At 36.9% G+C, this 15658-nt stretch overlaps 2 protein-coding genes and 2 non-coding genes across 4 annotated transcripts; 1 reads left to right on the forward strand and 3 right to left on the reverse strand.

Moving 5' to 3' along the window:
* Nucleotides 1-1394: 1394 nt before the first annotated feature.
* LOC147276419 (Glycosyl hydrolase family 10 protein) lies at nucleotides 1395-4603 on the forward strand. The gene is made up of 8 exons (XM_086255041.1): nucleotides 1395-1491; nucleotides 1613-1647; nucleotides 1721-1898; nucleotides 2478-2650; nucleotides 2779-2880; nucleotides 3093-3239; nucleotides 3360-3998; nucleotides 4233-4603. The coding sequence occupies exons 1-8, from the start codon at nucleotides 1416-1418 to the stop codon at nucleotides 4566-4568; spliced, it is 1686 nt and encodes a 561-aa protein (XP_086111167.1). The 5' UTR covers nucleotides 1395-1415; the 3' UTR covers nucleotides 4569-4603.
* Nucleotides 2043-2115, reverse strand: TRNAE-CUC (transfer RNA glutamic acid (anticodon CUC)). The gene has a single exon. It is a non-coding gene; the product is annotated as a tRNA-Glu (tRNA).
* A 1762-nt stretch (nucleotides 4604-6365) lies between the features above and the next one.
* Nucleotides 6366-6438, reverse strand: TRNAE-CUC (transfer RNA glutamic acid (anticodon CUC)). Its single transcript has one exon. It is a non-coding gene; the product is annotated as a tRNA-Glu (tRNA).
* A 2765-nt stretch (nucleotides 6439-9203) lies between these two features.
* LOC147276422 (Pathogenesis-related thaumatin superfamily protein) lies at nucleotides 9204-11273 on the reverse strand. Its single transcript, XM_086255420.1, has 3 exons — nucleotides 11007-11273; nucleotides 10234-10903; nucleotides 9204-9901 (listed from the first exon to the last, which is right to left on the reverse strand). The coding sequence occupies exons 1-3, from the start codon at nucleotides 11074-11076 to the stop codon at nucleotides 9598-9600; spliced, it is 1044 nt and encodes a 347-aa protein (XP_086111546.1). The 5' UTR covers nucleotides 11077-11273; the 3' UTR covers nucleotides 9204-9597.
* Nucleotides 11274-15658: the final 4385 nt, after the last annotated feature.

Here is a 15658-nt window from a genome sequence, read left to right on the forward strand (position 1 = left end):
CACATTGTTTGGACATTTTTGGAATATGTAGTATATATATATATATATATACATAGGTAAAAGTGAAATTTTCTTTTTTGCTGTGTCCACCACTACCAGTATTAATTATCATCAATATAGCATGTGGAACCATGCTTCTCCTTAGGTGCTGTTGCACGCTTGCAATAAGTTCAAATAATCAAATCCATCAGCCATGAAGATTGAAGATTGAAGATGAAGGCTGTCATCAAACACGTACACACTTGGTTAGAGGCCACTGCCACATAGAAAGAGAAGAGAAGACTTGCAGCCAAAGTATCATACCATAAAATGGAGCAATCAATGTCATCACCACTCCATTTAGCAAGGCGAATTCTGAAATTCTGAGGTCTAAGACAAGTGGAGCCCTTGACCTTTTATGTACATTCACGTAATTTATAACGGGTCTATAAAATTTAGACTCTAAACATTTTAAGGGCCTGAGATGGTTGTCTCATTTGCCAACTCTCAAGACCGGGTCTACCTTATAAATGTTTAATGGCATAGCATGCCATCTGCTTCACCCAGTAATTTTCAAATAGGCCACATATGCTGCTAAAGACTAAAGAGAGGCCCATGTAGTTTTATGTAGTGACAAAAGTACCTTATTATGGTTTATACGTGGCTGACTGTTAAATTATGACAGTGATATAGCACCTTCGTTTGCTACTAAATTCTGATATACCTACCAGTAGTGCTGTGCCCAGACAAAAAATTGGGTAAAGATCGAAAAAGCCAAACCATGGCATAAATAATACTCTTCCGTACGTCGTTGGGAGCCAAGTCCAATCCTTCTAAACTTCTTTGATTATGAAAACCAAACATTTTGAAAAGATTAGTATGGAATCAGACCCTAAACACTTTTTTTCAATTTATAAGTCTAAAAAATATGACTATCAAGTTTCACAAAAAACAAAAGTATGACTATCAAGCACCCTTTGAAGTGTAGTTGTTGAACCCTCTCATAACTATTCTTGTTTAGGGATCGAATTCACAATTTCGGTCAGAATTTTAGAAGTTTCAAATTCCCCACTCCTCACACACAGACAAGAATGAATCAACTGTTGGGATGTTCATGTCCATCAATTAATATATCTGTCACATGAGCCCTCTAAGTCTAAGCCTAAAGCATGTGAGCAGGCCACGGGCTACACACTCAGTCCACTACTGCCATTCCAGTACTGTGCCCTTGTGATCTCACCACATCCTTAAGTACACACTCTCTCTCTCTCTCTTGTGACATTACATTAATGTTTTGGAATTTGGATGGTTTACTTGAAAAGGGAAGTGGCCAAGTGGGTACTCATTCTCATTCATAGAATCATCCTATTATAAAAACCCTTTTAGTAGCAATACGATGTTACACAGCTAGCTCCAACCTCTCTAATTAAGCAAGAATGGAAGATACTCTCACCTTTGCCCTCCTCATTTTCTTTCTCCACATGAGCGCCTCCTTTGTTGCAGCTTCCTCTGGTTCTCTCTTCCCATTTCTGTCACATTTGTTTTTTTTTTTTTGGTTCTTTTTATCACAGCAGAAGGCCAAAACTATATACATTGTTTACTGATTTTAGGAGTGATTTTCCACATATTGCAGATGGTCCACTATATGATCCTACTGCTTACACTGAGGTAAATTACTATTCAGGGGATTTAATATTTGGCTCTTTTCATGGAATTAAATAATTAATTATTTGTTTGGCAGTGTAAAGCACAACCAGAGGAGGCTCTATATGGTGGAGGGATTATGATTAATGATGAGCCTTCATCAGTGGTTGGACTTGGAGGCAGCATGGTCAACTCTGCAGCAACTGCTAGTAGTGTTTATTCACCAGCATTCATACTCCACAATCTCACCCAGGGCACCATTTACAGTTTCTCCAGTTGGGTTCTTCTGACCATTCATTCTTGTTTGTTATCTGTTAAATTGTGTTTTCTTGGGATAACTAGTAGTAATCCATTCTACACTGTGTCAGGATTAGTAATTTTGGGGTCTAAATTTTTAAAAAGTAAAAAAAAAAAAAAAATTCCGTTGCCGGGACTTGAACCCGGGTCTCTCGGGTGAGAGCCGAGTATCCTGACCAACTAGACTACAACGGATTGTTGATATTCCATACTTCTTTTTCTATTTTGTACGATAAAATCTGCATGAACCTCCAACACCCAAGGCCATGGCTACTACCACCCCTTTGCTCTTAAGTCCATTCACACTCACTTTTTATGGCATGACTATAGCCAACAACCATTTGATTTTGATCCATTATTAGAACAAGAAATTCAATCATATCAACAATTTTGAACCAATTATTGACGTGGATTTCCTATTAATCAAAAGGCTAACAGTCGTTTACGCACATGTGGATGATAACTATTACTAGTAAAAGTCTTGCTATTGTGGCGGCTTTAAAATTTACCTGGGCCTGAAGTTGGGCTAATAGCCTAATACGGTGCATGATCAACAGGTTGGGTGAAGATAGAAGGTGCAGGTTCAGCTCTCATAAGGGCAAGCCTAAAGACAGAGAATGAGACATATAACTGTATAGGAACTGTCTTGGCTAAGCATAGATGCTGGTCATTTCTCAAGGGTGGGTTCGTTCTACAATCATCATCTAATTTATCTATACTATTCTTTCAGGTAATTAATTAATTAATTTTTTTTTTTTCCAATATGTCATCTTGGTACATTTTTCATACTTCATTGTTTCTTTTCCTCCCAAACAGGTTTTTAACTTTTCTGTACCTTCTTTTGTTCTGGTTATATAGAATTCAGATGACAGAGATGTCAACATAGCAATTGCAAGCAGTTCCTTGCAGCCATTTAGTGTTGGGCAGTGGAGGACATATCAGCAGTATATGATCAACACTGTAAGTATTTGTGCAATATGCTACCTTAAGCAAATATTGCAGTAGTGAATATTGTTCTAGCTACATACTTGTTTAACAATAATTTGAATTACATGCACTTCCAATCCAGAATCAGTTTTGATTGCAATATCAATTAAAATGAAAGTTGTCAATTTGTGTATACCATTTTCTTTATCAATATTTAGAGACAGCATCTTCTATACTTTTCTCAGAAAAGGAAGCGTGCTGTGACAGTCCATGTTTCAAATAAGCAAGGAAACATGCTGCAAGGAGTGGCAATTAGCATAGAGCAAGTCTCCAAAGATTTCCCATTTGGATCTGCAATAGCAAAGACCATTCTAGGAAATTTGCCTTATCAGGTTAGCACATATAGTCCATAGCAGACTATTTGTTTGATGAGCTTGCTTTACCCTTCTGGTTTATGGTTCAACAGTCATTAATGTAAAAACAAATCTTATATGCATCATGTTCACATTCAGAATTGGTTTACTAAGCGATTCAATGCTGCGGTGTTTGAGAACGAACTGAAGTGGTATGCAACAGAACCTGAACAAGGGAAAGTCAACTACACTGTAGCAGATCAGATGTTGCAGTTTGTTCATGCTAACCAAATTATTGCTAGAGGGCACAATATATTTTGGGAAGATCCCAAATACACACCTGCATGGGTCCTGAACCTCACAGGTAATGAGCTACAATCAGCTGTCAACTCTCGAATACAGAGCCTAATGAGCAAATACAAGGAGGAATTCATTCATTGGGATGTCAGCAATGAAATGCTTCACTTTGATTTCTATGAGCAACAGCTTGGCCCCAATGCCACCCTGCATTTCTTTGAGACGGCACACCAATCCGACCCTTTGGCAACCCTTTTTATGAATGACTTCAATGTGGTCGAGACTTGCAGCGATGTAAATTCCACTGTTGATGCCTATATTTCAAGGCTGAGAGAACTTCAACATGGTGGAGTATCAATGGATGGAATAGGACTAGAGGGTCACTTTACAATACCAAACCCTCCTCTAATGAGAGCTATCCTTGACAAGTTGGCCACATTAGGCCTTCCTATTTGGCTCACAGAGGTTGACATTAGCAATACTCTAGACAAAGAAACACAGGTAAACAAGTGTTACATATTCAATGCTTCCTTACCAAACAGTTTGACATATTATGTTGCTATACCATCAATCTGGACCATCATTTTCATGGATTCTTAATTCAATGAATGGTCAAGATTTGACAGTTTGACAACATAACATTTACCCTGTTACATACAGTTAAAGAATTCCATCTACTGGTGAACATTAATAGATTCTCTCCCCTACTGACTAGAGAATTTTCTTTCTTTACAGGCCATTTATCTAGAACAAGTTTTAAGAGAAGGTTTCTCACATCCATCTGTGAATGGGATAATGCTTTGGACTGCATTGCATCCTAATGGGTGCTACGAAATGTGCCTGACAGATAACAATCTCCAAAATCTGCCTGCTGGTGATGTCGTCGACAAGCTCTTGAAAGAATGGCAAACTGGGAAGATAGAGGGTCAGACAGATGAGCATGGATCATATAGCTTTTTTGGTTTCTTGGGTGAATACAGGGTAAGTGTCAAGTATGGCAATACAACTGCAAACTCAACATTCTCACTATGTCAAGGGGAAGAAACTAGACATGTTAGCATTCAGTTGTAGTACAATTTCGACATAATTGGTTTAACCACATTAGATTGTTGCATTATATAGAAGATAAGTTTCAGCATAGAAGCAGTAATTCATAACTTAATAAGGAAATTTATAGTTTTGTTGAAAAACTTGATTGTTTCTGCATTTTGTATGCAAATGATTCTGTGTGGAGAAAAGTTATAGAATTTGATCAAAAGTGTTAAGTAAATTGTATTTTCAAATAGGCCATATGCTGCCAAAGACTAAAGAGAGGACCATATAATTTCGTGTTGGGACACAATTAACTTATTATAATTTATACTTGGCTAACTGTTAAATCATGACAGTATAGCACTGCACAGACTAAAAATTGGGTAAATATCGAAAAAACAAAACCAAGGAATAAATAGTACTCTTTCGTACGCAGTTGGGAGCCAAGTCTAGTGACTCTAATCCTTCTATGTTGTTTAATTATTAAAACCAAACATTTAGTTCGACCAAAAAACAAAACATATATTTAGTAAAACTTAGTTTGAAAGTTTACCTTTTTTAAATTTTATTATAATCTATCAAGGACTTTTCGTCCTTTTTTAAGGTAAGGAATATGATCATCGTGTAGTGCTCAAATCATATAGTTCTCGAATCTTCTCATGTAGTGCTTGAACTTTTCTTATTTAGGGTCGGATCTCCAATTCAACCATAACTTTTAAGGGTTTAAATATGGGTTAAAACTTGGCTATTTTTCAAATTCTCCTTCGCCCCCCACACATACAAGACAAGAATTAACTCACATTTATTAATTTATTGTCACATGATGAGGGCTCTCATATTCGACTAAAACTTTCATGTAACAGGTGTATATATCTATTGTCTTTATCTCTTTTATTATATGACCTATCACATTATGAGAGAGATAGAGACGCACTCATAGGGAAGTTTTTTTCCTCACACTCACACAACTACATGTGAGCAGGCCAGGGGCTACTCAGTCCTGCTGCAATATGCCCTTGTGAATTCTCACCTAATCCATTTAAGTACAACTCTGTAGCTTGTAGCCTCCACTAATATAAAGGTTTACTTGAAAAGGGAAGTGGGTACTCTTTCTTATTCATAGAATCATCTTATTATAAAAACCTCTTTAGTAGTATGAGATATCCAACCTCTAAGCAGAAACAGCATGGAAGATACTCTCATCTTTTGCCTCCTCATTTTCTTTCTTCTCATAGGCTCCTCCTCCTCTGGTTCTCTTCTCTCTTCCCATTTAATTTCTGTCTCATTTGGTTTGGTTATTTTTTTGTCCCAACAATGCCACAATGGCATTGTTTGCTGATTTTATGAGTGTTTTTCCACATCATGCAGATGGTCCACTGTATGATTCTACTGCTTACACTGAGGTAAATATAAAACATTGACAATTATTATTCAGGGGATTCTAATCCTTTATGGTTCTTCATGGAATTTAATTAACTAGTTAATTGGTCTTCATTCATTGTTTGGCAGTGTAAAGCACAGCCAGAGCAGCCTCTATATGGTGGAGGGATTATCATCAATGATGAGCCTTCATCAGGGGTTGGACTTGGAGGCAATATGCCCAACTCTGCAACTGCAAACAGTACTGGTGTTTATTCACCAGCATTCACACTGCACAATCTCACCAAAGGCTCCATTTACAGTTTATCCAGTTGGGTTCTCATCAACATTCTTGTTATTTGTTAAAATTGTGTTGGGTCATGATTAATTTGGGTTCTAAATCATAGAAAGATATCAAGGGGGCCAATTACTTTGAGTTGTGAGTTGCAAAAAAAATATCAAGGGGCAAAAAATTATTTCCGTTGCCGGGACTTGAACCCGGATCTCTCGGGTGAGAGCCGAGTATCCTGACCAACTAGACTACAACGGATTGTTAAAATGCTATACTTCTCCTATTTAATTATCTCCTCTTTCTGTTAGGCTAAGCTTAAGCCAACTTAACATTGAGTCTAAAGAAAATTTCCAAAACAGACCCAAGCCCATCCCATGGCTACCCCTTTACTTTTTAAGTCCATTCACTCTCACATTTTATGGCATGACTATAGTAAACAACCATTTGTTCCATTTTTAGAACAAGAAATTCAATCAGCAGTCATCCGCAAGCGCATTGACAATTTTAAACCATTGATTGATGTGGATTTTCCATTAATCAAAAGGCTAACAATCGTTCAGGCAGATGTAGATGACAGTAAAAGCCTTTACTATTGTGGTAACTGTAAAATTTACTTGGACCTGAAGTTGGGCCATACGGTGCTTAATCATCAGGTTGGGTCCAGATAGAGGGTGCAGGTTCAGCTCCCATAAGGGCAAGCCTAAAGACAGAGTATAAGGCATAAAAGTGCATAGGAACTGTCTTGGCTAAGCATGGATGTTGGTCATTTCTCAAGGGTGGGTTCGTCCTAAATTCAGCATCTACTCTCTCTATACTATTCTTTTAGGTAATTAATTTCTTTTCCAACATATTATTTTAGTAACTTTTTCATACTTAATTCCCATTGTTACTTTTCCTCTCAAAAAGGTTTTTAACTTTTCTGTAGATTCTTTTGTTATGGTTATGTAGAATACAGTAGACTATCTGTTTGATGAATGATGAGCTTGCTTTACCCTTCTGGTTTACACTTAAAACAATCATTCATGTAAAAACCAATCTTATGTGCATGAACTTCACATCCAGAATTGGTTTGCTAAGCGATTCAATGCTCAGTGTTTGAGAGTGAACTTAAGTGGTCTCCAACAGAACTGAACAAGGGAAAATCAAAACTACACTATAGCAGATCATATGTTGCAATTTGTTCATGCTAGCCAAATCATTGCTAGAGGACACAATATAGTTTGGTCATGAACTCCTGAACAAGTTTATAGTTTTGTTGTAAAACTTGATTGTTACTGCATTTTGTATGCAAATGATTTTGACTGAGTGACTGTGTAGAGATCATAAACTCCTGAAGTACTCGAATCAACCAATTAAGTTGTCATATTGGTCACAACATGGTATCTATCAGGCCTATTCATGATATTCATTCAACACTCCTATATGTATAAAGAAAGAGAAATGCAGAACATATCCCCCTATGCAGCTTGTATCTCACATTTGCTCCACATCAACTTCAATACTTCTCTAAGATACCAAGCAGACTCACCTTTCGTTCCTGTTTCACAATTGCAATATTGTATTCTGAAAACAATCTAATAATATCTGTGCATCTAAAAAAACAATTGTTAGGAAATAATTGAAGGGTCATTATTGTTTGGGCAAACCTCTCCAGGCAACATGATGGGTCACTACAGTGGAAAAAACTTGGTAGGATTTTCTAGTCAGTTTGAATTTAATTGCTGGATATGATTCTAGTGGGAAGGACCCACATGATAATTAATGGAGCAACTGCATAGTTCTGTAGGAATAATAATGGATTATGATTTGAGTCCTTTTTCTCTTTCAAATCTGATGGTTACAATTAATCTGCGTCACTGTAGCAGATCAGCATAAGCCATCCATGCACATTGCACAAGATCAAGACTTTTGTTTTTATTTATCTGCACAAGACCAATAGAAATTCAGTTAGGAGTTGGGACTAATTAAACTCTTGGCTGACATCAATTCACCTAATCGCAGCGTAAATTTTGCAAGATTGGTTCAAAAAGTGGTTTTATGTTTCATGAAAATTTTCAAGGTGGGCCATCAAAACATATTCCCAAATCAACATCATGTTCCTTTTGTACAAATTTTACGAAGAAAAGTTCAAGGTCTATGATTACCTAAACAATGAGAAGCCAGCTAGTCATACTTTTACACAAACGATCCCACTTTTCCTCTATATCCCTTATATTTATCGCAAAGATTTGGATCTGCATTTGTTCTCTTGTCCCCAACACCCAATGACGATTAAGTTATTTCCCTCTGAAAATCCAACTAATGATTTCAACTCCCTTTTACATCCCACCAAACAAATTAGAGAAAAACTTCCCTGCAATATAAATATAGTTAATTAGGTATTACAATTCAATAACATGATGTTACATATGCTTTTATGTTTCATCACATAACAATTTCTTCAATTTCAAGACATAATCTATCTCTTGGGATACCAAGTCAGCTCATATCTTTGTTATAGGTAAGTTTTCTCAACAAACTCATAACAGGACTCGTGGACACAATACAAGCATATCCAATGCTTTCATGCCACTAGTGTTGAGAATATATCATACGTCAAAATGTAAAGTTATTGTTGATTAGTTTGATTTGGATATCATGCCATCAGTGTTGAGAGTGTACAACATGAAATTAAAACGGTTCATTTACGTGTCAAGCCTTGACTTGTCACAAGTGAGGGTGAGGGAGCGCAGTTGAAATAGCTTTGACATTATTACATTATTAGCATTAGCATGGCAATTTTAAGCCCATCGGAGGAGGCGATTGCACACTTTCAGGTTACACAATTTGTTCTACGGTGATTGCGCGTTTTCGGATTACCCATTTTGTACTCGACTAGGACGAGAAAATGGATCATGATGATTTTCTTCATTATAGAACATACCTCCTGGCATTTGTAAAAAATTTCAAACCCTAGCAGACAAAGAAAAGCTAATAAAAACTTGAATTACCCGCAAAGTGATACCTCTCAGACAAAAGCCAACTAGCCAACCATTTTACTCACACATTCACACTATACACACTCCCTTTTTAAGAGAAACCTCCACAATCCACATGTTTCTCTTTCTCTTAATCAAAATTCAAAAGCAGAAGCAAAAACCCAAAAAGCAGCTGCAGAACCTTGGAAAAGCTCAAGTGGGAAAGAAAAAGCGGGCACCTACTACTATTCCCATAAACAAACGAAAATGAACATTTTTTTATGTATATGTTACAATGATAATGTTTCGTGGGAATCTTGAAGGGGTGGTTTACAATGAATCTGTCAGCTTTTCTACCAAAGGCAAAAACTCCAAGTGACCACAAAAACACTGCAAACCCTCTTGAAGAATTCACATTTTAAGATCAAAAGAAGCCGAGAGAGAGAGAGAGAGTTGGGTGCTACAAGAAAAGATGGGAGAGGATGATAGATAAAGCTGCTGAGGATATGAGTGTGGACTGTAGAGTGGAGAGAGGCATTGTCCTTGGTGAGTCTCCCATGGCCAAACCAGCTAACCATGACCCATCTGCCAGTATAGCTTCACCAGATCCAGAACCCGATCCTGTATTTGAACTCGACCCTGTAGTACCCGAACCCGACCCTGCACTTGAATCCGTATAAGTGAACCCGGGATTTGAACCAGCTGACCCTTCTGAAGATGCTGCTCCTGTCATTGGTGTTGTTGAATCTCTGGAAGATTTCTGACTGCATACACACATGATCACATCAAATATAAATCATATTCACATGGAAACCAACCCAGCAAAATATTAATCATATATTAAAACCAGATATTCTAAACTAAATAATGAAGAATTTAATCAACCATTAAAAAGAGAATCATTGGCAGATTGGCATTGGCAATTTGCCACTAAACCACCCACAACAAAGAGAAAAAGACAGAATATTTAATTTTTATTTTTAAGAATAATCTTTAGCTTTCATGCCATTTGCTAACAGGTCCATAATTAAAATGTAATCACAAAAACAACTCACAATAAAGCTTAAGCTCAAGCTAGTAGCTTTACTATTATTACCTTGGAGAAGAGGGGCAAAACGTCACCGTATAATCAGCACCAGTGCACGTAAACGTACTCGTAGCGTCGTCGTAGGCGTAGCTATACGACTTGGGACACGCGGCCTTGAACATCTCCGAGTAAACCGACGGCCTACAAGTCGAGGGTGAGCCATACGCGCCACTACAACAGTACTCCGGGGTCCCAAACGCCTCGCACGCGCTCTTACACGCGTTGCCGTCACCGACCTTCAGCTCAGTGGGGCACTGCAGGTTCAGATCCGTGGAGCACCCGGTCGAAGCACACAGACCCGACCCGCCAGTCCCTTCCACGAAAACGGGTAAGTTGTACCCGTCGACAAGGCTGACGTCATAGAAGTCCTGCCCGCCGGTGCCGAGGGTGAACTCGGCCAAGGTGGCGGGAGGGGCGGCTCCAGCGCCGTTGCACTCGACCTGGCCGGAGCCGCAGTCACCGGTGAGGCAGGACCCGGAGCCGGATCCGTCGAAATTGCAACCGGTTCGGCCCCAGAAGCGGCCGGACCAGCCAGTCGGGGCTTGGAGTGTTCGAGAAGTTTCTCTGGGGAGCTCGAATCCGGTGCTGTCGAGCCTAGGACTGCCGGCATTTGCGAGAATGCCTGGCCAAACAGTGTAGGCGCATCTGTTGGCGAAGGTAAATGTAGCTCCTGAAACACCTGCAAAAGACATGAAAAGCAGAGTGTGTGAGTGAGTGAGAGAGACCCAGATGAAAAAATGGCGAGCCCATGAAGCAGAGTGACTGAAAGACTGTAACTTTACCTCTTGAAGTGACTAGTAAGAAAACAAGGCTGAGAATGAGAGTGTGTGAGCTTGAAAAGAAGGGATCCATGTGGGTCGAGCTTGGTTTGCTTAAAAAAAAAGGGGTTTTAGGGACGAGAGAGAAGATGGTGTGCAGAGGGTATGAGGGTATGTGACAATGCAAGGGTTTACGGTGAGATAGGAGGGGATGGCAGAGCTGCAGCAAGTGAGAGAACGACGAATGTAGGTTTTGGGGGGTTGAAAAGCATAAAACGACAATTTTGTTTCAGGGGGAGACAGACAGAGGACAACCCAAAGGCTGAGCATGAGAGATATAAATCAACTATAGAATAGTACCTCTCTCAACTTTATTTTCCCAGGGAGAGAAATCGGACTAAAAAACACTTGTGGTAGTACAGATATATAGCAGATAATATATTAGGATTAGTTTATGGTTCTTAAGAATTTAGTCCTTTTTAATGTAACAAAAAATCAGATTAAAAACGACTAAAAACAATATATCTTAACTTCCCATGTTGTTTGTGTATAATTTTTCTACTAGAAATGACACTTATATAGATATATTCATTGGAGAGAAATTTTGATACAACTGATTTGGTATTCTAATTTAATAATTTGATGACTTTATATTTTTATATTTCATCATATAAAAAAATTTTAATTTCAAGACAAAAATTACATTTTGAGATGTCAAATCAACACCTATTACTGTTATAAGTAAGTTTTTCTCTTCTCGTTCAAGACAATACATTCAACAAAATCATCTATATAATCAGTCGGTTTTTAACTTAAGAAACTATCTCGTAAATGTAATTAGTTCATAAAATATTTAGGTTAGAGTGAACAAGGCTAAATGGTAAATGCTAATAGTATTACCTTTATGTTGTTAATAAAACTTTTCGAGGAGTTTGTTTGCTTCTTACTTTTTTCGTACTCATCATATTTAATTGTTTATGATCCTTCACCATAGGTGTAAGGTTAGTTTGTAGGGAGAACTTAATCAATGTTTGGTGTATTGAAATAAATTTTGAAATAGTATAAGCGTCTTATTGTTAGGTTATTTATTATTTCTTAAGTTAATTTTTTTTATATAGTACAATTTAGAAGAGATTAAACCTTTGACCTATTATATTCCTATTACATTTTTTCGCTATCCTTCGTCACTTGAGTAACTACAAAGTAGAGGCTTTTAGAATCTCAATTCGTACGTGGAAAAATAAGGTTAATGCATGTGGGTATTTTCATGCTTTGGCCTTTGGAGTTTCTATACTGGTTTTGATTGAAGGTAGCCAGAGGAAAGCTTCCTATTAACCCATGTGAATTGATTCATTGATAAGTCATTAGCCAGCATGTAAGGCTATAAAAAAGGAGGGCATTTGCTCCATTTATCGGAATGATCAACTCATTTTGGCATTGAAAAGTAAAGGAAGTTGCTAGTGTAAAATATAAATAATGTAAAATTTTATTTGATACGTTTGAGAAATAATGTATGAAGAGTATTTAGTTGAATATAAGGATTCAGATTAGAAACTTTTAGGCATGAGTAGAGATGTTGAACTTTTTTTTTCAGAATTTATTAATTGTTGAATGGAAAAATGTCAATTTCGGTCATTAATTATGTAGAATTTTATTTAAAAAAATGATTCAAATTCCCCGATAACATAATCTAACATAACCATGTTCCATATTGTTAGTGTTAATTAACGAATGTCCTTGGTACTACCATATCGGAGGCATCCCATGAGAGCGAGGCTGATCCGGTACGCGAATCCCTATAAGTTGATGGTAGAGGACATTGCGTGCTTCACACAAAGGAAGTCAACAAAGAGTGGAAGCTTTGGGAATAATGGGGCCTACCAACAAGCTTTTCTGCTTACGTGTCATATCATCACCCACCCATTAAACCAATCACATTTGAGAGGGAGTGCCTACAGTGTCTACAGTCAGTGACACGTCAGATGAGATGACCGTTCAATGCATCCCAAGTGGGCCAGTGGGATTCAGGGTTCTTGCTGGTTGCTAGTGCAAATTATGGGCAACAGCATTGGATTCCCACACCTCTCTTCTTTTCATGTTTTTTACTATTTGAAAGCTGTAATTTTGACTTACATAAGTTTTGTAAATTAGGCAACAAATTATTTTTATTCTATGAAAAATTCCATATGCTATTTTACTCAAAAAATTTAAAAGGAAAAAAATATAAATTCAAGATTCGATTCTATTCTATTCAATGTAACAACATTTTATTAAAATAAAACGACATTATCTTTCAAGAAAGTGAAGTGCAACCCATCTTTCAAGAAAGTGAAGTGCAACCCACAAATATTTATAAGTCACACCCATTTATGTGGACGATGGTCGCACTATTCCGTTATCCATGGGAGTTTCTTCACTTACTCATTTATCTTGCATAAGAATCATTTCTTTTAAAACTGTACAAGGTAAATTCTAGTTAGGTATAATCATCCAAGACAGAAAATGATTAATTTTTGACTATTTATTTTAGTGAAAAGGAATTATGTAAACTCTTTAATTCTCCCATTTTTTGCCATTTATACAAATTCTGTTTTTTTTTTTTTTTTTTTTTTTTTTTTATAATAGCCAATGCGTTCTCTGTGCCGCTCTATGCAAATATGCAATGATTTGGGAGAAGGGAAAGCTTTACAGCAATTCTTTGACTTATTGTCAACACTTGGATCCAAGTAAATGTTTTTCATGTGATATATGGGTTATTTCATTATTTTTTTTGTTTAGGGTATTCATTATTGGGGTCCAAATTGCACGATTGCAGAGACCATTGAAGCCACTTTTGGTAAGAAAATTTGTCGCATGTAGGGTATAGTATAGGAAGAATGAGAAAATTTTAATAATTCAAATTAAAGTGATTGTAAAAGTGTTTTAAATATAAAGCATACTTTTCAAGAAATAGAATTGATGGAAACATGTTTTAATGTTTGATATGAATATGATTGAGTAAACTGTGTAGTGCTTCACAGATTATAAGACAGTAGAGAGCCCAATGACCACAGACTCATAGTAAAACTGGTTTTTCATTTCAATTATTATGAATGTTAAAACATATATATATTTGATACGTGTTGTTTTAATGTTAATGCATTCATATTATCTTAAAAATCTTGTATTAAATTAGGAAGTGACTCGTGAGTGTGGAGATTTTGCTGGCGGCAACAAACAAAAGATTAATTTTTAATTTTATTATTAATATTTTGGTTTTTGATAACTACTATAGTAGTGTCTAAACACTAAACAAAACTATAACTTTTTTGAAAATATATCCTAATTTCATTTCAAGTATAAAGGTCTTAGAGCATATTTTAAGCAATAGCTAAAGCTAAAATTTAGCTAAAAGTCACAAAAATCCTCTACATTGGTTAGCATTTAGTTAAGCTAAAATTGCAATAGCTAAATCTTTAGCTAAGTTTAGCTAAAAATTTAGCTATTGCAAGCTCAAAAATCAAGAAAAGGCATGGATGTGATGCACGCTGATTGGAGGATGTCCTGCAGCTAGGTCTCATGCTGAAAGCTAAAAGCTAAATAGGTGGGTCTTAGTTATAGCATTTACTAATGTACAAGTTTGTAGTTTTAGCTAAAAGCTATAGCTAAATATTGCGTTTAGCTATAGCTACCAATGCACATGCTCTTAGAGAACATAGAAAGGCCTAAACATATTTGGTGTGATAATAGTGCTGGTGTAGATTAAAAAACAATAAAAGATCATTTGGTACTAAGCATTTGGAGCTCAAATTTTTGTTAGTGAGAGAGAAGATTGGCATACTCAGATTGATCACATTGGTATTGACATGATGATTGCAGATCCACTCAGCAAAGGATTACCAAATTCAGTTTTTCATAGGCATGTGGCAAGCATGGGGTTATTGTCTTGTTTTGACCTGCATAATTAATGGGAGCATTGTCGTTTATGCTATTTTCGGTATAAATTAATCTCTGAAATGGGCCACGAAAATTTATACCGGCCATTACTAGAATGGGCTCATTAATTTTATGGCCATGTCGTTGGTCTCAAAAATCTTTTTTGGGTGGTGGGCCGTATAAGAAATAGTAAAAAGACTAAATTTTAATTTTTCCATTTATAAAAAAAGGTGAAAATGTCGTGTCACGTTGGGCCTTTGGGCAACTCCAAACTCCAAAGAACATTTACGGGTAGAAACTCTTAACCCACGTGCGGCCCATCAGATATTTATACCCATCAGATATTTATATATATATATATATATCAAACAAGTCTCTCTGAGTCTTCCCCTCCACCGTCGCCGTCTTACCAAATGTCAAGCACCCATACTCGATTGCGGGCTAAACTAGAGGAAAAGAAATTGGCCCAACTGGCGAGGCTTCAGTCCCAATTAGCGAATATTGAAGAAGAAGCGGAGAGGATTGCAAAGGAAAAGAAAGCCTTATTGGCGGCGCTTGACGAAGAAGCTGCAAAGATTGCAAAAGAAAAGAATGGGACCCAGATGCATGGTTTCAAAGATGGTAACTAACTGCTACTCTCTTGTTTTTTGTTTTTTCAAATTTTCTGTCGAATTTGAATTTTGAGAGAATAAAATTTGAATGGAAAATTTGAACAAATGTCTTAGATGATCTGGATATGGGGAAACAGCCTTTTGTGGAGG

Source organism: Dryas octopetala, chromosome 8 (genome assembly GCF_963921425.1).
Source record: "Dryas octopetala chromosome 8, drDryOcto1.1, whole genome shotgun sequence".
Taxonomy (NCBI): domain Eukaryota; kingdom Viridiplantae; phylum Streptophyta; class Magnoliopsida; order Rosales; family Rosaceae; genus Dryas; species Dryas octopetala.

Excerpts from the sequence above, each read along its gene's own strand:
- LOC147276419 (XM_086255041.1), top strand. The coding sequence starts at position 1,416 with ATGGAAGATACTCTCACCTTTGCCCTCCTCATTTTCTTTCTCCACATG. Across the intron at positions 1,899-2,477 it reads CACCATTTACAGTTTCTCCA|GTTGGGTGAAGATAGAAGGT; the intron begins GTTGGGTTCTTC and ends CATGATCAACAG. Across the intron at positions 2,651-2,778 it reads TATCTATACTATTCTTTCAG|AATTCAGATGACAGAGATGT; the intron begins GTAATTAATTAA and ends CTGGTTATATAG.
- LOC147276422 (XM_086255420.1), bottom strand. The coding sequence starts at position 11,076 with ATGGATCCCTTCTTTTCAAGCTCACACACTCTCATTCTCAGCCTTGTT. Across the intron at positions 10,904-11,006 it reads CTTACTAGTCACTTCAAGAG|GTGTTTCAGGAGCTACATTT; the intron begins GTAAAGTTACAG and ends TGTCTTTTGCAG. Across the intron at positions 9,902-10,233 it reads TTTTGCCCCTCTTCTCCAAG|TCAGAAATCTTCCAGAGATT; the intron begins GTAATAATAGTA and ends GTGTGTATGCAG.